The sequence below is a fragment of the Sciurus vulgaris genome (genome assembly GCF_902686455.1).
Source record: "Sciurus vulgaris genome assembly, chromosome: 2".
Taxonomy (NCBI): Eukaryota; Metazoa; Chordata; class Mammalia; order Rodentia; family Sciuridae; genus Sciurus; species Sciurus vulgaris.
In genome coordinates, this window is record NC_136462.1 from 181,606,611 (window position 1) to 181,632,183 (window position 25,573).

Genomic DNA, 25,573 nt, shown 5'->3' on the forward strand with positions numbered 1-25,573 from the left:
GAGTCACTGAGATTACAGCATGCAGCCCTGTACCTGGCAAATATTACTTTATTTTGGTACTAGGGGTTGAACCCAGAGGAGCTTTATCACTGAGCCACATCCTCAGCCCTTTTTATTTTTTTTTTTGAGAAAGGGTCTCACTAAAGTTGCTTAGGGCCTTACTAAGTTGCTGAAGCTGGCCTTGAACTTACAATTCTCCTGCCTCAGTCTCCTGAGTCACTGGGATTACAGGCAAGCACTACCACACCAGTCTCAAAATTTTTTTAAGTGGAAAAATGGAATCTCTGCCCTCTAGGAATTAACAATCAAACTGGAGGGGGACAGACAACCTGAGATGCTTAAGGATCAACAGGTTCAGCGCTATGTGACACGTATTATAGAAGTCAGGAGACAGAAATGACACTGACTACCAATACGGAGAGACTGGCCTGAATTATCTGGGTGAGCCCTAAATGCAATCACATATATTCTTACAAGAAAAAGGCTAACCCAGACAGAAAAATATAGAGGCAGAGATTGCAGTGATGTAGCCACAAGTGAAGGAATGTTGGGAGCCACCAAGCTGGAAAGGGCAGAAAACAGATTCTCCCCTAGAGCCTCCACAAGGAGCACAAATCTGCCAATATTCGACTGCAGTCCAGTGAAACTGATTTTTGCCTCCAGCACTATGGGAGAATAAACCTTTTTGTTTAAAGCCAATTTGTGGTAACCTGTTACAGGTGCTAAAGGAAACTAATATACTAATCCTTCTGAGCCTTAGCTTTATCACCTATTGAATGAAGATAGATGTACTACCTATCTCAAATACTACCTATCTCACAGGTAAGATGTGATAAATTTTAAATGGTGCTTGTAAAGTGTGTGGCAAAGAGAAAGCACTCAATAAACGTTAGGTATTACTATCAGGGAACTTTGTTCAGCATTAAGCTGATATTCCCAATCTTCATGTGGCCTTAGTGCATGCTCATACCCTGCTCCTCCAAGCAGAGAGTGTTGTAAGAATAGTTGGTTAGGAGACCCCAGTCCTCTTCTGTTGGTTTCTAATTTATACTCAGCTCTCCCAGCTTTTCTATCAGTTAAAGGATAGGATTGGGCATTGTGGCGCATGCATGCTGGTAGTACCAGCAACTTGAAAGGCTGAAGCAAGAGGATAACAAATTTGAGACCAGCCTAAGCAACTTAGTAGGACCATGTCTCAAACATAAAAAATGAAAAGGATTGGGGATGTAGGTGAGTGGAGCACTACTCCTGGGTTCAATCCCCAGTACCACAGGGGAAAACAACAAGAACAACAAAAAGATAGGGTCAGATGACAAGCAGTGATTCTCAAACTGGAAGATTTGTTAAAAGAAAAAAAAAAAAAATTAGTGGATCCTATGTGCAAAGTTTTGGATTCAGCAGATCCAGGATGTAACCCCAGAATCTGCATTCTTAACAATTCAATTCCCAAGTGATGTTGAGGCTGCTGGTTTGGGGACCACAATTAGAGAAATCTCCAAACTAGATTATTTCAGGGTTCCTTTCCAATTTTAAGTCTAAGATTACTCAGGAACATGCAACAGACACAGCACTCAAGTAATAAACACTGCTTTAGCTATGCTGGAATAGCCTTAAAACTAAGTTCTTTTGCTGGGAGGGTGATCATGAGGTACATGGTAAAGACTAGTTTTAACTTCTGAACTACGCAGAACAAGAAATCTGAAGTAATGGTGGAACAGGAAGAGGCTGTCCCCTTATGCAATAAGCTGGCCCCATTTTAATTTATCTTAATCCCACCTTTCTGCCTTTCCACCATACCCCACCCCCATTCCCTCTTCTAGAAACACATCTAGGTGTCTCCTGAATTCATTTATTGGCTTTGCAGTGCACAGTATAATACCGCCTTTGTTAGTCTTCTGGCCTAACCCCTCCACTCCCAGTGTTCAGTCTCAGTATTCCTCTACTCTTAAAAAAACATAACCAAGGAGTCTCTGAAAAACAATTGTAAAATCAACTAAGGCAAATTCATATGATGTGGAGACATTCAGAGCCTATATACTGGAAAAGGAAACAAATTTTCAGAACATTGTTAGCATTCTTATCTGTCTTTTTCTCCTCTAATCTCTATTAGTCCTGTTGAGTAGGAAACCTCCACTGTACTGGATTATAGACTCTAAAAAAAAATAGGTCTCAGGTTTGGGATTGAACCTAAGAAATGGAATGTCTCTAGATTCAAGAGCTGTCCTTTTAGTCTCTGGAAGACCTTGGTAATAAGACAGGGGAGAAGGCGGAATTGCGGGGATAGTATCATGAAGGACTGGAAACTGGCCTGTCCTAGTGTAGTCCTCATTCTGCTGTTTTCTAGCTGTATGACCCAGGACAAACCACTGAATTTCTCTGGGCCTCCATTTCCTCACCAAAGAAATGGGAGTGGGCTCAGATCTATGGTCCCTAACTAGAGACAGGTATCAGACATCTTCTGGGGGAGATTTTGTAAAATGTACACACCTGTGCAATCTTTTTACCTCTTGAGAATCACTGAGAATCTCTGAGGCTCCCAGCCTAACATTCTAAGGTTCTTTCACCCTATAAAGTAAATTAAAAGTGTAACTAGAGAACTAAGAATCCATGAGTCAGGGTAAGAGAAAAATCCACCTTTTTGTGGAAAAGAGGAGGGTCAGAGAAATTGAATTCAGGTGTGATCAGAAACTATTATTCATTAAGTCAGTATTTGGGAGATAGTGTTAGTCGGATGCTAACAGCAGAAGCCAAGTACCTATGCTCATCCAACAGTTTAGTAAGTAGTAATTACATTACTCATGCTGCATAAAACACCAGGGATCTCAGGATCATTATCCCATCTAATGCAAGTGACCTACACAACCAGTAATTACAGAACACCAGAGTAAGTTGTATCTCAGAAGTCTGTACAGTGTTACAGCAATATAGAGGGAGGAGTGGCAAACATACTATCATTATTGGCAAGTGATGAGAAGTGTCCTGGAGGAGACATTATTCAGCTGTGTCTAAAAGCACCATGAGCAGAGGAGACAGGATAAGACCATTTTAGACAGAGGGAATAGTATAAACAAAAGCCTAGAAGCACAAACCAACGTGGCCCACCATGGCATCAATAAAATTCTAAAATGAATGCAACGTGTGTTTGTGTGTGCATTGCATGCAAACATTTTTCTCTGGGGGTTGGGTGGTGACAGTTCATTGGAGATTAGACTACGAAGGTGAATTGAAATCAGAGCATGACTATTCCTTTTTGTTCTAATTTTTTTAAAAGACATAAGAGCAACATAACGAAAACATGTTTAATCTTTAGATTCATAATTGTTAATATATTGTGACAGCTGCTTTATCTCTGTATGTCCACACACTCGTTTTGTTTTGCTAAACCATTTGAAGATAACTTGCAGATATCAAAACATTCTACCCCAAAATACTACAGTGTGTACCTTCTAAGAAAAAGCACATTCTCATATATCTCCAAAAGATTAGATATACTGCCAAGAAGCTTTAATTTTGTCTTATAAGTGGTGAGAGTCCTCAGATATTTCCAAAATGGGAGGGACATGATTGGTTGTGGGACTTAGAAAGAAAATCCCTAGCAGTTATATGGTAGGAGGGTTCCCTAGAGTGAGGAATGGCTACTTGTAATAAAGGAGAGAAGAGACTGAAGTGTAGCAATGGAACAGAGGAGAGGATAAAACCTGGAGATATTTTCATCAGAGAACTGCAAGGTCAAGTGGATGCAGAGGATGAGGCAGGAGTTGAGAATGGCTTTAAGCATTACAACTTGGGGACTAGATTGATGGTGACATCAGAAGTGAGACAGGAAGAACAGTTTCATGGAGCTATTTGTCCCCTGCCTGAGTGAAATCTGAGAGAAGCATTAGTGACCCCTGAAAGGTAAACTGGAAAATGGTTTCAGTTGTGGGCCACCCTCCCATGTATTCAGCTCTAAATGGTGTTACAATTATGGAACAAAAGATGTCAAAACAAATCTAGACTCCCATAGAGACCGAAGGCAAGTGAGGAAAGAGAGATAATCTGTTCTGAAAGAATAAGCTGAACTGGGAACATTATAGAAAGGCAGGACAGTGTGAGTGCCCCAAGGCAGCCAGGGTTTTGAAAAATGGAATTAGGTCACTGTCTTTCTCCTACAGAAATTCTATGAGGAAAAACATGAATTCAAGAAAAGAGAGCTAAATTCACTCATTTACTCATTCAGTTGAGAAACATCTACTGAATACTTAGTATGTACAAAGCTCCATTTCAGGTACTGTAGGAATAAAAGGACAAAGCAGACTTCAGGAAATCATTACAATTGAAGGTAAAAATGGGCCATGAGATAAATGATCAAGAGCATGGGGAATTTCATGCTTCGATTCATTTCAAATACAAAAAGGCTTATCACTTCTCTTTCAGGGACACCTCCCTAAAGAAGTGAGTCCAGCGAGCCACTCAGAAGGACAGGCAAGTGAGTCATCAGACTGGCAACCCAGCTGCATGCACACAGGCACCTGGTCAGTCAGGAAACTGCCCAAACATCTCTGCTCTCTTGTCACATCTTAAGGCCTGGGGGTAGGACACTTGTGTAGAGAAAGGAATGCATCCACTAGAGGTACATCTTCAGTTGGACTCAGTTTAAATTCATGAGTCAATTCCAAAATGGAATTACATTGCCTTCTAAGAATTTAGCTTTCTCTCCTGAGTATCCACTCCAACTGTTTAGGCCATTTTAAACTTTCAAAAGAACTATTGATATCTAAGAACAAACACTTATTCTTATTTTCATGGCTTTGAGCCCAAAGGATTGTTCTTTATTTACACTCACACAGTTCACAGTATGGACCCCAAAACTACACCTTTATCACAGTCCTTGTCTTTAAAACCAATACCTTTTTACATATTGTGAGCAAGACTCTGATTCAATCCCTAACACAGCAAAAATATCTTTGACAATGAGTTTCGATTCTGACCTACAGAGACAAAACATAGCAACATTTTTACCTCATGGTAAAAGTTTTATTGAAGAACTTTGTGTGTGTGTGAGTGTTGTATGTGTGTATTGCTGAGGATCAAACCTTGGGCCTTCTGCAGGCCAAGCAAGTGCTCTACCACTGGACTACACCTCCAAAACTGAAGATTTTTACGGGGAAGGAGATGGAGGGTATTTTGGAGACTTTGAAGGAAATTTTCACAAAAACTAAAGACTTTGTATTATTTAAAGCCTCCTAGTTAAGAAATATGTGCTATGAATAAACTTTTTCCCCTCAGTATTAGAGACTGAACCCAGAGCACTCTACCACTGAGCTACATCCCCAATCCTTATTTATTTATTTATTTATCGGTACTAGGGACTGACTCCAGGAGTGCTTAACGACTGAGCAATATTCCCAGCCCTTTTTTAAAAATATTTTTTAGATGTTGATAGACCTTTATTTTTATTCATTTATTTATATGTAGTGCTGAGAATTGAACCCAGTGCCTCACACATGCTAGGCAAGAGTTCTACCACTGAGCCACAATCCTAGCCGACCTTTTTTTGTACTTTATTTAGAAACAGGGTCTGAGCAAGTTGCTTAGGGCCTCATTAAGTTGCTGAGACTGGCTTTGAACTTGCAATCCTCCTGCCTTAGCCTCTTGAGCCCCTGGGATCCTTTTTATCTTTGAAGAGGAGGTCTACCTAGGTTGCCCAGGCTGGCCTCAATCAAATTTGCAATTCTCCTGTCTCAGTCTGCAGAGTAGCTAGGATTACAGGCATTCTCCACTATACCCAGCTACGCTGTTTTATTTTTGTTTTTAAGAATCACCAGCTATCCCACTCCTTGGCCTATACACAAAGGACTTAAAATCAGCATACTACAGAGATACAGCCACATCAATATTCATAGCTGCTCAATTCACAATAGCCAGACTGTGGAACCAACCTAGATGTCCTTCAACTGATGAATGGATAAAGAAACTGTGATATACATATATATACATACACACACACACAATGGAATATTACTCAGCCATAAAGAATGATAAAATTATGGCATTTGCAGGCAAATGGATGAAATTGGAGAATATCATGCTAAGGGAGATAAGCCAATCTCAAAAAACCAAAGGACAAATGATCTCAGTGATAAGCAGATGATGACACATAATGGGGGGGTGGGAGGGGTTAGTGTTAGGGTTAGGGTTAGGGAGTCGGGTAAGAATGGAGGAAGGAAGGACTGTATAGAGGGAAAAGAGGGGTGGGAAGGGTGGGGGGGAAGGGAAAAAATAACAGAATGAATCAAACAACATTACCCTATGTAAATTTAAGATTACACAAATGGTATGCCTTTACTCCATGTACAAATGGAGAAACATGTATTCCATTTGTTTACAATAAAAAAAAAAAATCAAATAATTCCATCAGAAAAATGGGAAAACCTGGGGGGAAGAACAATAAAATTGCCAGTAAAGGAAATGGTTTCTCATTTCTTTTTCTTCCAATATTTAAGACTAACATGGTAAACCTATATCCTCAGAATAAAAAGGATATCTTCCAGTCCCACTTTTTAAAATACTTATTCTGGGCCTCCAAAGCTGTCTTCTTTCATTCTTTAGATACTTACTGGGCACCTATTCAGCCCAGTCAAGAGGCAATTACAGGTATTTTGGAGAATACAAAGAGGAATACATGTGATTTTGTCCCCAGGAATTCACCTGGAAGACTGTCAACGTAAATAAATGATCATGATACAAAATAGAGTAAGTGCCTGAAGAAAGGTACATGAAAATTATTACAGTGCTTGCAGCTAAGGGAAACGGACTGGTTTCCAGTTTGGTGAAGGCATTGGGGCTGGAGTGTTGGGGCAGTCTAGGTGTATGCACCAAATGAACAAAGACACAAGACAGAAACAGCAAGACATTCAGCCTGGTTGGAGGGAAGAGTGTGAAGCAAGGATGGAATGTGATGGTCACTGAGTGCTTACTAAGTGCCTGGCGGATGTGCTAGAAAGTTTCACACATTTAAGGTTCAAGAACTAGAGAGGAAACGAGTTTGCAGAGGTAGTCTGGAGTGTGATCATGGAGAACCTTGCAATGCAAAACACTGGTTCTGAAAAGCTAAGCAGAAGTTAACAAAGGAGTCCAGTTTAGTCCACAGCTCCAGCACCTTTTCCTTCTGCACCATTCCATCAAGCAGCTCTGCTATGGTGAGAGGAGACCAGGTGAAAGGAGCTCATTCTTCTTCTGTCATGCTGCTATCAAGAAATCATCTGAACTCTTGCTGAGGCAACGGGCACTGATAGGATAAATTGTAATTTCTTAACTGCAGCTCACTCCCACGCCTTCCCACCTCTGCCTCCATGGCTTGGAAAGCTTAAACCTGCTCATTGTAAGCCACAAGGTGGAGATGTCTGGCAGAGCAAAACTGAGAGGAAGTCGTTTAGCCAGCCTAAGGTTACCATTAACACTTTGAGCCACTGCCTTGAGCTAATTTTTATGTTTGTTATTTAAGTTTGGTTGAAATGTCACAAATGGAAAAATTAAGTAAAGCACCCCGGTTAGCCACAAGACTGGACACACCTGGCTGCAAACCCAGCAAAAGAAACTTACTTCATTAGTAGGAGAAGCAGAGAGTGAAATTTACATCTGAAATCTGCCTGCACCAGGAGAAAGTGCTGAGGCCAAAGGCGCTGTCTGTTTTTACAGCTGTGTCAAGTCTTAGTTCTTACTCTTACCAACACTCAGGAGTGCGGCAAGAGCCCAAGGAAAAATGGTCTCCAACCTCTTCAGCTGCAACTCAGCTCACAAAGGTTTTTAAGAACCAGTTAATGAAATAAAACAAGACCAGATGAGGTGGTATAATGAACTTTATTTCCACAGCTAATTTATATGTTTAAATCCCAAAAAATGTTTTTTTTAAAAGACAGAACACTTTAAATTATTGATGTGATTTTTGAAACCTCAAATTTAACACTTGCTTTTTATACCAATTTCAGTGATGATATATGAGTCTGCCCCATTTTTGCAACAGTTGGGCTCCTAAAAAGCTGATAAAAAGCAAACTTTGGTAAAAATGAAAGTTTTCTTACCTATATCACAAGAACTCTAATGTCAAAGGAGTTCTTGATTCAAATTTCTGGTTTATCAGTTCACCACTGGTTCTCATGGTTCTTGATCTTACCCACACCAATCCACTCAAAGTAATGGCCTGTAAGAATTCTTTCACATAAGAAAAATCACCACTAGGTTCATCTGCCTCATAAATTTTACTTGTTATATCAGTTTTCTTACAGAGGTATAACTGAGATGCCAAATAACAGAGATAGATTTGCAAATCACCACCTTCAAATCACAGGCCTTCAAAACTGAAAAGAAACTTGGAAACCATGTAGTTAGATCCATCACCACTTGCTGCCTTTTTTTTTTTTTTTAATGAAGAAACTGAGGCACAGAAGATATGAAGAGGAAAGATTTACCAGTCAAGGTGAGTACCAGGCCAGACTGGCTCCATGTTACCTACTACTTTTCCACAGTCACGTGTCCCATTTCTTCAGGTCATATACTCACAGAAGACTGAAATTTCCTCTACTCACACACAACTCAGACGTGGTTAATGTACAATTGTCTTGCCTACATAAAGGGTGTCTGTTTAAAAAAATAATAATAATAAATAAAGGGTGTCTGTTTATGCCACAAGGTTGGAAAGGGTGGGATCAAGTCAATTATAATAGAAAAGCAATAACAGTAATTCCTCAACTCTTCCAAATCTCTCTTATTTTAAAATCATTGTTTTTTATTTATAGTCTTTGTAACTAACTCAGAGATTAGGCACTGCTCTTCATGAAGGCAGTTTAAGAACCTGTACTATGGGAATCACCTACGACCTTGTTCTTCAGAGTGTTGCTGCCTCCTCTCCCTTCCTGCACCACTAGCAACATTGGCACAACTTAGAAGCTTTTAAGAAATGTTAGGCGTGGTGGTACATGCCTACAATCAGCAACTCACAGGAGGCTGAGGCAGGAGGATTCAGTGACCTAGCAAGATTCTGCCTCAAATTTTTTTTAAAAGGATGTGGGGTATAGATCAGTGGTAGAGTGCCCTGGGTTCAATTCCCAGTACAAAAACAAAACAAAACAAAAAACAAAAATCACCTGTCTGACTTCATCCCCAAATCCACTGAATCAGAATCTGAATTTTAATTTTAATAAGAGCCTCAGGTGAACTATAGGCACATTAAAGTCTAAGAAACACTGATCTAAAACACTTCCTTTCAGGGCAGCAACCTATCTAGAACAATCCAGATAGAAAAAAAAATGGTTGAAGAAAATGGGGGCATGCTAATTCCTGTAGGACTGCACTGAAGTACAGACTAACAAATCAGGCATGGTTTATCTGAACGATAAGATAACTTTAAAATAGAATTCCAGAGGCTGAAGTTCAATTTACTCATTCATTCTCACAAATATTCATTCAATGTTTACTGCATAAGCAAAAAACTGAATAAGACAGCTTCCTGCTTTTATAAAGCCTACAGTTAAATAGAAGGGACATTACAAAAAAGTAACACAGGAGAAGTTGGGGTTGTGGCTCAGTGTTAGAGCACTTGCCTACAACACATGAGGCCCTCGGTTTGATCCTCAGCACCACATAAAAACAAAGGTGTGTGTCCACCTACAACTAAAAAAAATACATTAAAAAAAAGTAACACAGGAAAGGGCTCAAAGTGTTGAATATTGTGATAGAGAAATATATGAAAGTCCAGAAGGAAATTCATGGAAGTGGGGGGCAAAGAAAAGATTCCTGTGGTCCAGGAGCTAGCAATTTATGGCTTACTAAGCTATGCAGGATGGGACAACTGTGGTCCACACGGCTCCGGTGGCCAAACTTCCAGCAGAATTTAGTCAACAGTGATAAGAAAAACAAGTTCACTAATAGAAGAGCTACTACATGATCAAGTGGCTGGCAGTGAGCCAAGGCCTTGGCTGGCCAGGCGGTATCATTGGTCATCATTAAGTGGGATGCTCTGAGGCTGCCAACACTACCCTACGTCCACTGTCTGCTGCTATGGGACCACATATTGAATACTTGAGGGCATGTGGAACTGTCAGCTCCATAAATAGCTTAAAGGTTGCTGATCTCACTCAATAGCCAAGATAACTGACAGGCACAACAGTGAGAAAAATGAAAATGGAACCAAAGACAATTATACAAAGAGAGTCTGAAACTGATTTCAAAATAATGATGATGATGATGATTATAGCATTAAAACTTTAATATGTGTTACCATTTTCTAAGAATGAATAGAAAATGCCAAGGTCTGTTGTCCCAGGGAATGGCATACAAATGTCAATGAAAATACTTAGGCAAACCCACGTTTGCCAGGCTTCCTATAGATGCAGCTCCTTCAAGGACGTGAGAATCTGAAAAAATCCTCAACCCAAGTTCCCAAGAGGCAACCATCCACCCATGATGTAGTTTCAAAGACTACAACTTTACACACAGAATAAGCACAAAATGCCAACAGACAATAGCACAGGAGTGTGTAAAAATAGTCACAATAAATAAAAGTAAAACATGAAGCAAGGAAAGAAAGTTGCATATAAGTACATAAAAAAAAACACCCACACACTACATATTTTCTATAGATAGCACAGGAAAGAGTCTTAAAAGATACAAGCCAAAATGGAAATGGTGGTTACTTCATGGAAGGAGATAAATGGCCAGGAATGAGACTGATGATTTAAGAAATTTTAGCCTTAGTTAAAACATTCTGAATTTTAAAAATAAGTGTAAAGTAAAAACATATCTAATATATATTCAATATATATTCAATAATATATATTAGTGAAAAAGAATACAGTACATAGTATAAGCCCATCTGTGTTATGTTAAAAGAATATACATTTATGTATAGATATTTGTATTTGTATAGAAAATACTATAAGAATATATAACAATTCTGAACTATGGTTACTTTTGGGGAGTTGAACTAAGAAAAAGATACTTGTTTTTTACATTAAGCACTTTCTACTGCTTATTTTTATTCTATGAGCATATATGACTTTTTCTAATAAACTAAACCATTTTGTGACTCAGTCATGGTTCTCCCAAGCTGGAAGATAACAAAATAGAAATAACAAGGAACTATGAGCTATTAAAACATGGTCTAGAGACAAAGTATAATAATTGCTTCTCAGTCTTGTGGTTAGATCAAGTATGGAGATTAAAAAATATACAAAATTACTGTTTATATAACTAACAGTATTCCAATGTTTTGGTTTCATTTTTCTATTGTCATCACATTCCTGGTGACATGTATACCATATATCTCCTTTCTGAGGCTAATTTTTAAAAAATATTTTTTAGTTGTCAATGGACCTTTATTTATTCATAAGCAGTCCTAAGAATTGAACCCAGTGCCTCACACATACTAGGCAAGCACTTCACCACTGAGCCACAACCCCACTCTGAGGCTAATTATTAAATGTACTGATATATGTTTTCAATGGATAGTCTGCTCAAGTTTTCTAAGTTGCCAGTGATCAAGGAGCTTGCTTTTTTAGTTCCTGAGGATAGTGCAGGAACTGAAATATTTGTACCATGATCTTTATATCAGAACTGGCTCAAATATTACATTAGTGTCAAAAGCAAAGTGTCTTTAAACTGGATTAGCATTTGATTCTCTTCTTCCACCAAACCCATCCCTCCTATCACCATGATTTGGGTTGTGTAACCCCTCTCCATACCCAGGATGTCCTCACACTGACAAATCACAATAATGTATACATACAAACACAAAAAGTATCTGTAGTGTGTCAGTCTCAATAGAGGTAGAAAAGGTAACTCCAACTGAACTGCCTCTTGATATCAGGCAGTATTTCACATAAATCCAAAAGGAAGGCCTTTCTAAAAGAGATCAAATCCCACACTCCAGTCAGGCAATCCCTCACCAGAGTTGTCCATGTCCAGATCTGATAGCAAGCACTTACCCCCATGACTCTGCCACGCTGCTCAACATCTTCCCACATAAAATGAACTATGATACGACACATATATTTCCCACTCCGACCTTCCTGCTTCATTCGGACTAGACACATCCTGGTGGGAAGAAGACACAGAGAGTCACTGGCTGTTTGGCATTGTTCACACCTTACATTTTCATCAGAGTGATTTTAGCAAAGGGCACTGAATCAAGGAACTGGAAGTGAGCTTTTGTAAAAATGTTTATTCAGGTACAATGCAGATATTATAAAGTGTATCAACCTTAAGTGTACAGCTTGATGAATTTTTACACACTATTACCCATGAAAGCATTACCCAGATGGATACAAATTATTTAGAGCACCTCAGAAGGCTCCCTCACACATGGAAGAGACCACGTTCAGTTGTGAGAAGGTAAGCAAATTTAAACCCTCCATTTTACTGATGGAAATATGAGTCCTAAAGAAGAAAAGTAATTTGCCTGATACCACAAAATCATCTATTTACTGAGTAGAGAACTATGCTGTCCTATAGTAGCCACTAGAAATCTGTGACTATAGAGCACTTTAAATGTGACTAGTCCAAAGACTTTGAAGATTTAGTTCAAGAAAAAGAATATAAAATAACTGATTTTTTTTTGTTTTCATGTTGAAATAATATTTCAGATGAGTTAAATAAAATCAATTATTAAATTAATTTCACTTTTTGCTTTTTGCTTTTAAAAATGCAACAGGGGAAAAAAAATGCAGCAGGGCGCAGTGGTACACCTGTAATCCCAGTAACTTGGGAAGCTGAGGCAGGAGGATTTTGAGTTCAAACCCAGCCTTAGCAACTTAGTGAGGCCTTAAACAACTCAGAGAGACCCTGTTTCTAATAAAATATAAAAAAGAGCTGGGGATGTGGCTCAGTAGTTAATCATCCCTGGGTTCACTCCCTGGTACCAAAAAGAAAAAAAGAAATGTAGCTACTACAAAATTTTAAATTACAGGTATACCTTGCACTGTGTTTCTGTTGAATAACACTTGTCTAGAACATAGATCACAGAAAGTATTATAATTATATATTTTTTTAAACTATTAAATTGTTTCACCCAGTAGATGTAAGTTATTCTGAAGACAAAGATTAAGCTTGGGTTTTTTCAACATTGTATCTCTAGGACTTAAGGGCAGAAGACAGTCAACAGATATGTGCTGAATAAATAAATGAATAAACATAAGAAGGCCAAGTTTAGGGCCCTTTCCCTATTCCACATAACCTAAGTAGATGGTTCTCTGCATAGGACCTTATATATAAATATAAAAGTTATAATTTATTAACAAATAAATATTATATTTAATTATATAAGAATAAATGCAAGATCACCAACTTCTCAAATTGGTTCTTAAACCATACTGATTTCTACTATCATTAATTATTAAGTAGCTACAAAAGACCAGTCACCTAAAAGACAATTCCTGCTGTACTTATGGAATGCTCAGTCTAAACTGACAATTCTCTCTCCAAATGCAATTAATCCTGCCCATTAAAATCTACTAGCAACAGCATGGTACAATGGAATGATTCCAGTGTGGCATGCCTCAACATCTCAGTTCATGACCAAGATGGAGAAAGAAAACATACTTATCAAATCGCCAATGACAAGAAGCTGGACAGAAAAACAAATATGCTAGATGACAAGCATAAGCCAAAAATATTTCAACAAGGCTATGTCAGTGGCTGAATCTAACAAGAGGACTTTTAAGTTTAGTCCTGTGCTTGAGTCTAAAGAACAAGTACAGAGGTACAAAGATAGATGAGACACAACTACCTATGTATGAAAACGTTTAAAAGGTTAAGTTGACCATGCTCAATGGGAGTCAAGAGGATGATGTTGCCTCCCAAATTAAAGTGATTTTAGATATAGCAATGGAACTATATGTTTAATGTGCAAATTGAGACTGGTTCTACTCAGCACAGATCAGAATCTACTTGGAATAGTAGAATCTACTGACTACAGTTTTGAACATTATATTTTAAGAGACAAAAGGATACAATTAGATGGGAAGAATAAGTTCTGGTATTCCATTGCACAGTAAGATGACCACAGTTAACAATAATGTATGACATATTCCAAACAGCTAGAAGAGATTTTGAATGTTGTCACCCTGAAGAAATGGTATGTGAGGTGATGGATATGCTAATTACTGACTTGATTACTACACAATGTAACAAGTATCAAAATATGACATTATACCCCATAAATATGTACAATTATGTGTGAATTAAAAATAAAACTTAGAAGAGGAAGGGATGAAAGATAAAAAGGCATCTAAGTTGGAGAAAAATAGGAAAGGGGCCTTAAACATTATAGGGAAGTGATTTGACTATTCATCCAAGAGTCTGAATTAAAACCAAGGGGTGGAGCCAGGTGTAGAAGTACACACCTGTAATCCCAGTGGCTCAGGAGTCTAAGTCAGGAGGATCATAAGTTCAAAGCCAGCCTCAGCAACAATGAGATGCTAAGCAATTCAGTGAGACCCTGTCTCCAAATAAAATACAAAACAGGGTTGGGGATGTGGCTCAGTGGTTGAGTACCCCTGAGTTCAATCCTCATTAACATCCCCGAAAAGAAACACTCCCAAAACCAAGGGTAGGTCATAAAGGGAGAAAGATTTACTCAACAGTGAACAATAAGATTTGAATGCTAGCTGGGCATTTTGGTGCATGCCTATAATCCCAGCAATTTGGGAGGGTGAGACAGGAGGATTCTAAGTTCAAGGGCAGCCTCAGCAACTTAACAGGACCTTCAGCAACTTAATGAGACACTGTCTCAAAATAAAAAAATAAAAAGGGCTGGGAATGTGGCTCAATGGTTAAGTGCCCCTGGGTTCAATCCCCAGTACTCATCCCAAAAAAGGACTTGAATGATGGAATCAACGACTGACCTCAAAAAGTAGAGTATTTGCCCCTTACTGAAAAAATGTTTGTTGGGAATGCAGTTCAAAGAAGGCCGACTACCTGATCTCTAATGTGATTCAATGTTAGAATTCTTTATTTGTAACCTCTAAATTTCTAAACTTGAACCCAATTAGTGTCTAAGAAATAACACTTTGAGACAATAATAAAACAAGTTATGGAAAAAGATTGGTCTACTTCATATGACACAGGGCATATTCCAAGGTAGAAACAAACAGGGGAAAAGTTCAACAGTTCTTTCTCACAAGACTTTTCTAAAAGTTAATCAAATCACTCAAGTCTGCCTCTCACCTGAAAAGACACTGTGTGTTTTGATGCTTAACTGTCGTCAGAGGCCATTTCATCAACAGCAATAATGAGGTAATGGAATTCTTCATTTATTTGAAAATTCTGTAGTTTGTTAATACACCTGCCCTCTGAGGTTTAAAAGGCATGGATTTTCTCAGACCATAAACTTTCTAACTGTATCAACATGGGGTGAGGGGTTTTGGGTTTCATAGCACAGCTCATTCTATAGGTCTTATAGATAACAGTTGCTCGAATGGTTGAAAAGATAACACAAAATGAAGATACTCTCAAGAAGTGACTGATGATTCATCCGATGAACATAAATTGAGCACCTACTGCGTGGAGGTATATGACTGGTGTGTAGTTATTACAATGATGGGTAAAACTAGAACCCAACTTTCAAGGAGCAGTTTGCCTCCTTGGGGAGGTAACATATGCCACATGCAAACAGCCCTAAAAGACAATGTGATAAGTATTCCAAGAGAAAGTGCAATGGAGTTTGAGAGGATTACTTTTGACAGGGATCAGAGAAAACTTCATGGAAAAGGAAACATAATACCTGGCACTTAGAAGAATAAGCTGAAGTTGGATAAGTAGAGACAAAAGAAAAAGGGACTTTCCAGGACTGGAGATGTAGCTGAGAGTTAGAACATTTGCCTAGCATTTGCGAGACCCTGGGTTCAATCCCCAACACAGGGGGGGGAAAACGGGAGACTTTCCAACAGATAGAATATTAAAAGCAAAGGCAGGGCTACAGAAGAGGTCAACACATGTTAAGGGAAGAATGAATACCTAGATGTGTGGGGGTGGGCAGGGTATAGGAAACAGGAAAGTGGATCTAGAAAAGTCATGAAGGGCTTTCAAATGTCATATTAAGAAGAAGTCTGGATTCTTCTAAGACTAAGGAGATCACAATGAGCCACTGGAATAAGAGATGTAGTAAAATTAGCATCTTGGTATTCAGAACAGATGAGAACAAATTAGAAGTTAGCCCTTTTTTCCTAGCCTCAGCCCTGCAATTAAATATTAATGTCACTAGGGCTGGAAAATGACAACTTTGGTGAATACTTGCTTTAAAAGAACAATGGTAATCAGAATTATCTGATCCAAAAAGACACACTAAAGACAGCACTGCCTTCTGAGAAATATATAATCAGCAAAGTTAGTTAAAAACTGCACCTAACAGTTTAGAAAATATGAATTGAAGCCTGTAAATGCAAGGAGGGAAAATTTGAATTACTAATAAAACAATGCACCAATTAGTTCAATGGATACTTGATTGATACAAAACACTTTCAAATATTAAAGCTCTACAGCAAATTTCATCACTACATTGTTTAAGTTTTAAAACCAAACCAGGAGGGGCTGGGACTGTAGTTCAGTGTTGAGTGCTTGCCTAGCATGTGTGAGGCACTAGGTTCAATCCTCAGCACCACAAAAAATAAATAAGTAAAATAAAGGTATTGTGGCCATCATAACTAAAAAAAAATTTTTTTTAAATCAGGAATCATTTCTCCTAACAGCAACAAGAGTACTGATGATTCCCATGAATTCTAGGAAAATAAGATTCCAATCCTCAGGGATATCCAATTGCCAACACAATATTCAGTAATTTAAAAGCTTAATTAATTTTTGCCCTAAGTTTGTGAATCCCATTCTTTAGCTAGTGAAGGACAGAAAAATAGTCCTATTGTGAAGAACATTTGTGATTATCCTGTTCAAGGGAAAAGCAGAGCTGAAGGTTGGGCCCACATCTGGACAGCCAGCCCCCTGGGAAGTCCAGACAAGAGGTTGAAGGCCAATTCCTAGACCACTTGACCTTGAAGTTTATCACATTCAGTCTACTCCTTTCTCTGGTAGCAACTGTTGTGAACAGGTAATATGTGCACAAGGTAATAAAAACAAAGTCTTCTTGCTACTTTCCTCCCCCAGCCAATCACAGTAACTAGTTTCTTGGGAATCCTTCCTGGGTGAATGTGTATTCCTTTTACATAAATGGTAGTTTCTTTTCTTTCCCTTTTCTCACAATGGTAACATTCTATAGACACTATCCTTGCATTGAGAAACACTTTATATGCTACCATGTAAGATGGAAGTGAAGAAAACTCAATTACAACTCTGTTTCATCCACAGATACCATAGTTGTCCCAATGGAGTTTTTTATGAACACCAGAGATAATAGATTCTTACTAATTTATTAACAATTTTAGGGTAACATCTGATCTAGGCTAAATTCAGTTCATCTGACAATTTTTCCTATTCTAAAAATGACTAAGAAAGAAAAAAAAAAAAAAAAAACTTAGCAAAAAGTAACAAGAGCTATAATTAACAGCTAATGCAACCGTGTGCCAGACACCTGGCTAAGGGCTTTGGACATGTTTCATTTAATCTTTACAACTCTATGAGGCTGGTATTTCCTACAGTCTCCATTTCACAGCTGATAAAACCAAGTCCGAGTAGCCTGTTCATATGTCAAAGCTAAGATCTGAATCTACACAATCTGATCCCACAGTCATACTAGGTTTTGATTGTTTGCCTCCTTTAACAACTAGAACAAACCCGCCAGAATCCCTTTACTGTATTTTTCATTTAATCTTCACAAGGGCAGTAATTTAAGCTTCAAAATATGTATCACATTAGAAATAGCATATCAGAAGGGAAAAGACTAGCTAACTTGAGGCAAGCATACCCATAACAACAAAATACAGCCGGCATGAGGGTGCACACTTGGAGTCCCAACTACTCAGGAGGCTGCAGTGGAGGATCACTGGAGCCCAAGAGTTGGAGACCGGCCTGGGTAATACATGAGAACTTGTCTCAAAACAAAACAAAACAAAAAGTAACTGTTGACCGTCTAACAGGAAAGTGGGAAATTAAAATTTTATTTGAAATAGATACATACACACAAAAATGGCACAGCAATTAAAGTGCAATAGGATAGGGTAAACCTACCCACTGCAACTCAAGAACAACAGTATGGCAAAATACAGTTACAAGTTACCAGGACTGGGGCTGGGGCTATAGCTCAGCAGTAGAGTGCCACTGAGTTCAATCCCCATATGGCAAAAAAATTAATTAATCAATTAATTAAATTAAAGAGAGAGAGAATGGGGCTTGGCTGAGTACAACGGTAGAGCCCTTGCCTAGCATGCATGAGGCCCTGGGTCCAGCCCATTACTGCCAAAAAAAGAGGAAACAAAACGAAACACCAGAAGTTACTAGGGCAGCCTGATCATCCAGGGAAGATTAAGGCATGTTGGAAGGTGAAAGGAAAATGAATAAAACAAATTCAAAATGGTTAACCCAACAAAGATTCCAGGATCCTAGTTCCAACTGCAAAATGAAGTCAACACTTGCCACACCCTGACCATACAACAATAACATTTAAGTCATTAGTAGGCTAGCCAACAATTGAGAATACCAGTTTTGTTTTTTTTAATGTGTGTATGAGTGTGTTACCAAGGATTGAACACAGGGTTCACATATGCTATACAAGGGCTCTATCACCGAGCTATATTTCTAGTCCTTTCTATTTTTTTTATTTTGAGACGGTCTCACTAAGTCACCTAGGCTAGTCTTGAACTTGCAAACCTCCTGCCTCAGCCTCCTGAGTCACTGGGATTCTAGGTCAACAATACTAGGTTTAAACAAAAGAATAGAACAGCTCTACTTCAATTCATACTGTGGGTGCATTCCTCATAATAATGTTTGTGTTAAATGTTGACCGGTCAAATCATATTTTGCCACTGAGTCAACTTGATAATTCCAGTGCTCTTTTAGAGGGGGGTTTTCCTTGCCCCCCCCATAAAAACTGCCCTTAAAAATGCAAAATAGAGTTGGGCACAGTGGAGTACATGAATATAGCATGTACAAGGTCCTGGGTTCAATCCCCAGCAGGGGGAAAAAAAAAAGAATGCAAAATAAGCATTAAAAAGAGATTAACAAGAAGATCCTAGTATTAATTAATCATTCATTTAACAAGTATTTACTATGCACCTATTCTGAATATAGACTTAATCTGTTCATAAATTATTCTGTTTAGGAGCAATTCCAATTGCTCTTCCCAAGTTTGATGTTCTTAAACCCACAATTTATCATTGAAGTTTTAAGCTTCATGGTTCTATCCTGTCTCTCAGTGATCCCAGTGGCTCATAAATAATACTGATCTCTTTTACATATAAGGAAGGCAAATAACCAGCTAGCAAAGTAAAGGAAAAAGAGGAGTGTTCAATTTGATGGTTCCCTAATCTCTCTAAAAGGCAAAGCAGAGGCTTCGGCCGCTTCTCCGCCCTGGGCGCGGAGCTGGGGAGCGTGTGGTCTTAATCTTGATTGCCCCACCATAGTAAGAATGCAGAAGTGCTGGGAAGTTACCCCAGGAGCAGTTCGTTCTGGTCGAATTATCGGGAATCATCGATTCAGACTTTCTCTCAAAATGTGAAAATAAATGCAAGATTTTGGGGATTGACACTGAAAGGCCCATTCTGCAATTGGATAGCTATGTCTTTGCTGGAGAGTATGAAGATACTCTTGGAACCTGTGTTATATTTGAAGAAAATGCTGAACATGTGGATGCAGAAGGCAATAATAAAACAGTGCTAAAATACAAATGCCATACAATGAAGAAACTCAGCATGACAAGAACTCTTCTGACAGAAAAGAAGGAAGGAGAAGAAAACATAGGTGGAGTAGAATGGCTACAAATGAAGGATAATGATTTCTCCTATAGACCCAACATGATTTGTAGCTTTCTACATGAAAATGAAGATGAAGTTGTAGCTTCAGCCTCAGAAAAACCTTTGGAATTGGAAGAGCAAGAGATTCAAATGAAAGACAGTTCAAACCTGATCTATGAACAGGAGAAATCACTGCATTTGGATACAGAGGAATCGGGTCCTCTTGTTGACATCCCTTCTTCTGAGACGGAGGGTTCTGTTTTTATGGAAACTCAAGGTGCTGCCTTAGAAATCACTCCTAGATGAAACAATTTTCATATTGTTTTTGTTGACCATACATTTCCAGTTATAGCACAACTTAATATACTAGAATCATTCAGAACCAGACTGAATTAAATTTTTAAAATACTGTTAAAAAAAAAAAAAAAAAAAAAAAAAAAAAAAAAAGGCAAAGCAGAGAGACAGGAGACAAAGGAAGAAAAACTCACTACCTAGAAGTCTCAAATAATAAAAGGCTAAAGACATCACCTCTGCTTTGTGACATAATAATGCTGAGTACCATCACTTATTAAGTCCTCTAATATAAAACTTGATGTATTTATATTCATTCTCACAATCAACATAATCATTAATCCATTTTAACTGTCCCCATTTCACAGAGCTTAAGTAACTTAAAGTCCCGCAGAGGAAAAGGAAGAATTAGAATGAAGCCTCAGCTTCCTTCCACCCAGACAGGCCACAGTGTCTCCCATACCATTTCCTCCATTTGGAAACAGCACAACACCAAGAGTCTCTTCCTACTAAATAAGACAACTGGTAAAAACAACAACACTGTCTGCAGAGTTAAAAGGAATGGGAGTGTTTCCTAGGCACAACTTCCTTCTCTTGGCCTCAGTCTGCAAGGGAAGAATTCCTATTACTCTTGATGCTGACCTCCTGCCACGTATTGGCAGCTCTGAGCATCCTGTCTCACTCGCTCTGTTTGGGCCCTCTGACAATGCCAGTTGTATTTTGGCCTTACTTTGCCCACATGGTAGTTTATGACCTGCTTCAAGGGGATTTGATTTTGAAATCAATGAAAATCAGCGGGTGCTTGGGCGGGTTTGTCACACTGGCTGCTATGAAGGAATCCCAAAAGGGACTTTTTCAAAAAGCTTGTTTCCCTTACTCTGTCACCAGCCAAGGCCAAGAAAGCAGAGCCTACATGGCCACACTCAAGCCCTAGCAGTGTGCTAATGAATGGTTCATTTATTTGTGAGTTGGCACGCTGACTCTTTCCCAGGGCTATGTACATGGCTATCTCCATCTGGTTTCCTAAACTCCCTCTCCACAAAGTCTAATCATTCCAGGGGGAGCATGGGTCAGTAGGACAATCTGTAAGCAAACAGATAAGTGTGGGGAGGCATTTTCTGGGGTCATCTCACCCAACAATGAGCCACCTCTAAGAGCTACACCTGTGGCCTGCCTGTTGGAACCATCAAAGAACAAGCTCTTGGGTAGCAGGAACCAGTGCACTTAAGTAATACAAAGCTGATGAAACGTTCCTGCATAGGTCTTTGATTTGGGGCACAAGGGGGGAAGCTACAGTGTGGGTATGTGAACAGAGCAACTCCAGCTGCGGGGAGGAGAAAGAGGATGTGCACAAGGCCAGGGAACACCATATATGGCAGGTCTAGATTGCTGGAATCTGGCAGGAACTTAAATGCCCTACAACTACATCAAAACTGCCTTGGTAGTTTTAAAGAGCCCCCTGCAAAGGCTGCCAGCATCTGCCTGGGCAGTTCTTTGGCTGGACGAGACTGGGACTCATCTGCTTTCCAACCCCTTCCATCCCCACACTTTACTTCCTTTTTCTTCTTTCCCAGAGCCTTCTTTCCTTCAGCTTATAAAATATTCTGGTCCCCATCTTAAAATAAAAAGGAACAAAATGCTTCCCCACCATCCTATTTTCCCTCTAGTGATCATCTTATCTTTCTTTCTTACTTGAAACTTCTTAAAAAGTAGTTTACAGGGGCTGGGGAGATAGCTCAGTTGGTAGAGTGCTTGCCTTGCAAGCACAAGGCCCTTGGTTCAATTCCCCAGCACTGCCAAAAAAAACAAAAACAAAAAGTAGTTTACAATGACTTCTTCCCCTCCTAATAATTCCTCAAGCTCATAACCTGTGGTTCTAGCCCCAAGAAGACCAATGCAAGTGCTCTCCTCAACCAGTTCAGGCACTTCCCCCTGCTCCCACGTGATCAGTATATCATGATCCCTATACTTTTTCCAGGGCTTACCAGGACATAGAAGTATAATGCCCACCATATAGCTGGGGATAAGTAAGTGCCTACTATTCTGTTCACATTCAGAGGAAGAGACCCCAGCCCCTTGGCCACCAAGAGAGGACACTGAAGCAGGAAGCAAAGCATTGCAGAGGAACAGTTCACATGATCAGCTTTGAATTTGTCTCAGATCTTCTAGTGCTGATTAAGTGGACTGTGAGAAATCCACAATTGCCAAAACTGTCTTCCCATTTGTAAAATGGGGAAACTGGACATGATATGTGGTTTTTAAAGTATCATCTGAGTTTCCATGGAGGTACTTAAGTACATACAGTAAGAATGTTGTGTACCTCCTTCAATTCAAGTATCAATCCTTTTATCCATTTATATAACTGATTGAGCATAGACTTCATTTTCAAAAAGAACTCTGCTAGTACAAAGTTTGAAAACCAGTAGATCCCTCCACCTGGAATGCGTTTTTATCTACTCTAACTTACTTCTACTCATCCTTCAAGTGTCAGTGTAAATGTCACATCTACAATGAAGCCCTCCCTGATACAAACCCCAACTACACTAGATACCCCCTCCTTTCCCACAGTATCTCTTCATAATACCTATCACAGCTGTTTTTTTTTTTTTTTTTTTAATTAATGTCTCTATTTCCATTCATTTTGTTGAGGGGCAGGTATGGGGATTGAACCCAGAAGCTCATGCATGCTGGGCAAGTGCTCTACCATTGAGCTATAGCCCCAGCCCCTCTCTTCCCATTCTATTCTGCATGCTGCACACAGTAGGTTCAACTGAAGAATAAATGTTCTAATTTAATGAATCCATGTTTAAGAATAAAAATATTACTTAAGTAATAAATGTTAATTAATGCTAAATATTATTATGAATAAGTAAGTAATTCACTACTTTGGCAGTTAGAATTACTAATAAGGAAAGCAACTTAATTATATTTGGATTTCATGAGATCCACACTTGAATTTCTTCCCCTCTACATGTTAACTAGATCTTTAGGCAAGTTCTCTGACTTCTCTAAGCCTCATTATTCACATGTAAAATGTAATAAAATAGTTATGAGGACATCCAAGATGATATATGTAAATAAACAATAATATAAGAAAAGCACATAGCAGTAACTATACTTATGATATACCTTATTGTGAACAATTTTTAAAGATACAAACTGTATTTTACTCCCTCTCGACCCCAACTCCATTCAAAGGTATGTTGCAACTTTGTTCTATTCCATTTTCTAAAATGAATTTCTGTACAGAGAAAGTGTTAGTGCTCTATGACAATTTAAAAGGTGAGTCTCTATAAATCTATTACATAATGTCACCATAAATTCCAGCTACATAAATCTCACTACCCATGAAGGCTTAAGTAGTAGGAGAGCTTTTCCACTCTCACCTGACCAACTAGCGGAAACCAGGACTTTACAGTTGCCATGAAGTCAAGGTAGAGCTGAAGCCATCAATTATTTAATAAGTACTTGCTGATGCATATCAAACCATCACATTGTACATCTTAAGTACATACAATTTTATCAATTAAATGTCAAAATAAAAATAAACAAAAATAAGAAGTTTGTTGTTTAAATTATTAAAATTTGTAATAGACTAGGCACAGTGGTTGAGGCAAGAGAATGGAAAGTTTGAGGCTAGCGTGGGCAACTAAGAGAGACCTTATTTTGAAATTAAAAAGAACAGAAATTTAATCAATTTTCATTAGAAAAAAATACTGTTGCAAACTAAGATCAACACATGCAACTGAGTGGGAAGACATGAGATACAAATATAATAAAAATAATTCTGCTTTTAATAAATTCACCATTCACAAAGAAGATTGATACAAATAAAATATAAAAATATTAAATGATGAATGCTATTAACAAAAGTGTGCAAAACATCAAGGGACCTGTTGTCATTTGTGACAACATGTATGGAACTGAAGACCATTATATTAAGTGAAATAAGCCAAGCACAGAAAGACAAGTACCACATGATCTCACTCATATGGAAGCTAAAAAAGATTTCATAGAAGTTTGAGAGTAGCATGGCAGGTACCAGAGGTTGGGATCAATACAGAGAGGGGAGGGTTAGGGAAATGTTGATCAATGGGTACTAAGCTATAGTTAGAGAGGAACAAATTCTGGTGTGCTACTGCACAAGAAATGATAATAATGAACTGTACATTTTAAAAAACTAGAAGAGGGCTGGTTATGTAGCTCAGTGGTACAGTGCTTGCCTAGTAAGCATGAGGTCCTTTAGTTTGATTTCCAGAAACACACACACACACACACACACACAAAAGCTAGAAGAAAGGATTTTAATTTTTTTACAATAATGAAATGATAAATGGATAAATGAAGAGATATGTTTATCCTGATTTAAACACTATATAACATATACATGTAGCATATCTAAATCATGTATACATATAGGTAACGAAGTAGACCATTAATGAGTACACTTTTTATGTTTTAATGTGTCAGTTAAAAACAAATTTAATTTTTAAAAACAGGAAAAACATACTAAAGCAACAAGAAGAGGAACTAACTGTCTTCAGAGGGCAGGAGAAGCTTCAAAAGGAAGATAATATCTTAATTGGCTATTAAAGGAAAAATTGGAGTTTGTTAAATGAGGAGGAGGAGAAGGGCCTTTTATAGAGAAGGAACTATGCAGAATGGCACCAAATGAGGCTACTAAAGGCAGCATAGTTCACATCTGGTGGGACAGAAATGCCATGCTAAGAAACTTGAGAGAGGAGGGGGATCCAAGTTGTATTGAGAAGACCAATGGGAAGGGGAGAGGGAAGCCAAGCCAAAGGCCAAATAAAATATCAGAGATTACCTAACATTGTAAAGATAAGTTTTATAAAACTTTTCTATAAGACACTTGTATGTACTGTGGATCACAAAGTAAAATGTACGTTACTATGGCTCAGGGCCAAAAAAGTTTGAATTAGGTGACAGGTGAAGGATAGGAAGGAAAAATCAAGAACTCCCAGTTTTCTGGTATGGACACCTGAATGGATTCACAATGCCACTGGCCATGATAAGGAAAGGAGGAGGAGGGCTGTTTTTATCAAATCCATGTGGGGATGCTGGAAAACTCAGCAGCCTCTCTGAGCAGTTTTTCAGCAGCGACAGTCAATACTAATCTTGTTTAGCAAAGACAATGGACACAGTCACTACAACTGCAAGCTCATGTGAATACACAACCAATAAGGGTCTTCTAGGAACTGGAAAGAGTTCCAGTCCTAAACCCCAGTTCACAGAAAAAAGCATCTACTCTCCTTCCAAGCACCTAACAGGATGTGAGAAATCCTGTTCATAGTCTAGGAGTCTATAGGGAATCAACACCCCTGGGAACCCAAACAAGCACTCTGGAAAGTCTGCTACCAGGATATTTTTACTTACTAGGAGTTTGCCTG

The 25,573-nt window shown here is 38.6% G+C and overlaps 2 protein-coding genes and 1 long non-coding RNA gene across 6 annotated transcripts in view; 2 read left to right on the forward strand and 1 right to left on the reverse strand.

The window, feature by feature from the left end:
• Positions 1-25,573, reverse strand: part of UQCC1 (ubiquinol-cytochrome c reductase complex assembly factor 1) — a 93,561-nt gene that overhangs the window by 35,922 nt on the left and 32,066 nt on the right. For all 4 annotated transcript variants that reach the window (XM_079128335.1, XM_079128334.1, XM_079128333.1 and 1 more), the window contains exon 7: positions 11,964-12,072. In XM_079128335.1, coding sequence (XP_078984461.1) covers positions 11,964-12,072 — 109 coding nt within the window. The remainder of the gene's footprint in view (positions 1-11,963; positions 12,073-25,573) is intronic.
• Positions 16,685-20,532, forward strand: LOC306653583. The gene is made up of 2 exons (XR_013761763.1): positions 16,685-19,457; positions 20,320-20,532. It is a non-coding gene; the product is annotated as an uncharacterized lncRNA (long non-coding RNA).
• Positions 19,566-20,290, forward strand: LOC306653737 (general transcription factor 3C polypeptide 6-like; the record flags this gene model as incomplete). Its single annotated transcript, XM_079126699.1, has 1 exon — positions 19,566-20,290. A coding segment is annotated over one exon (612 nt), but the record flags the coding sequence as incomplete, so codon positions are not given.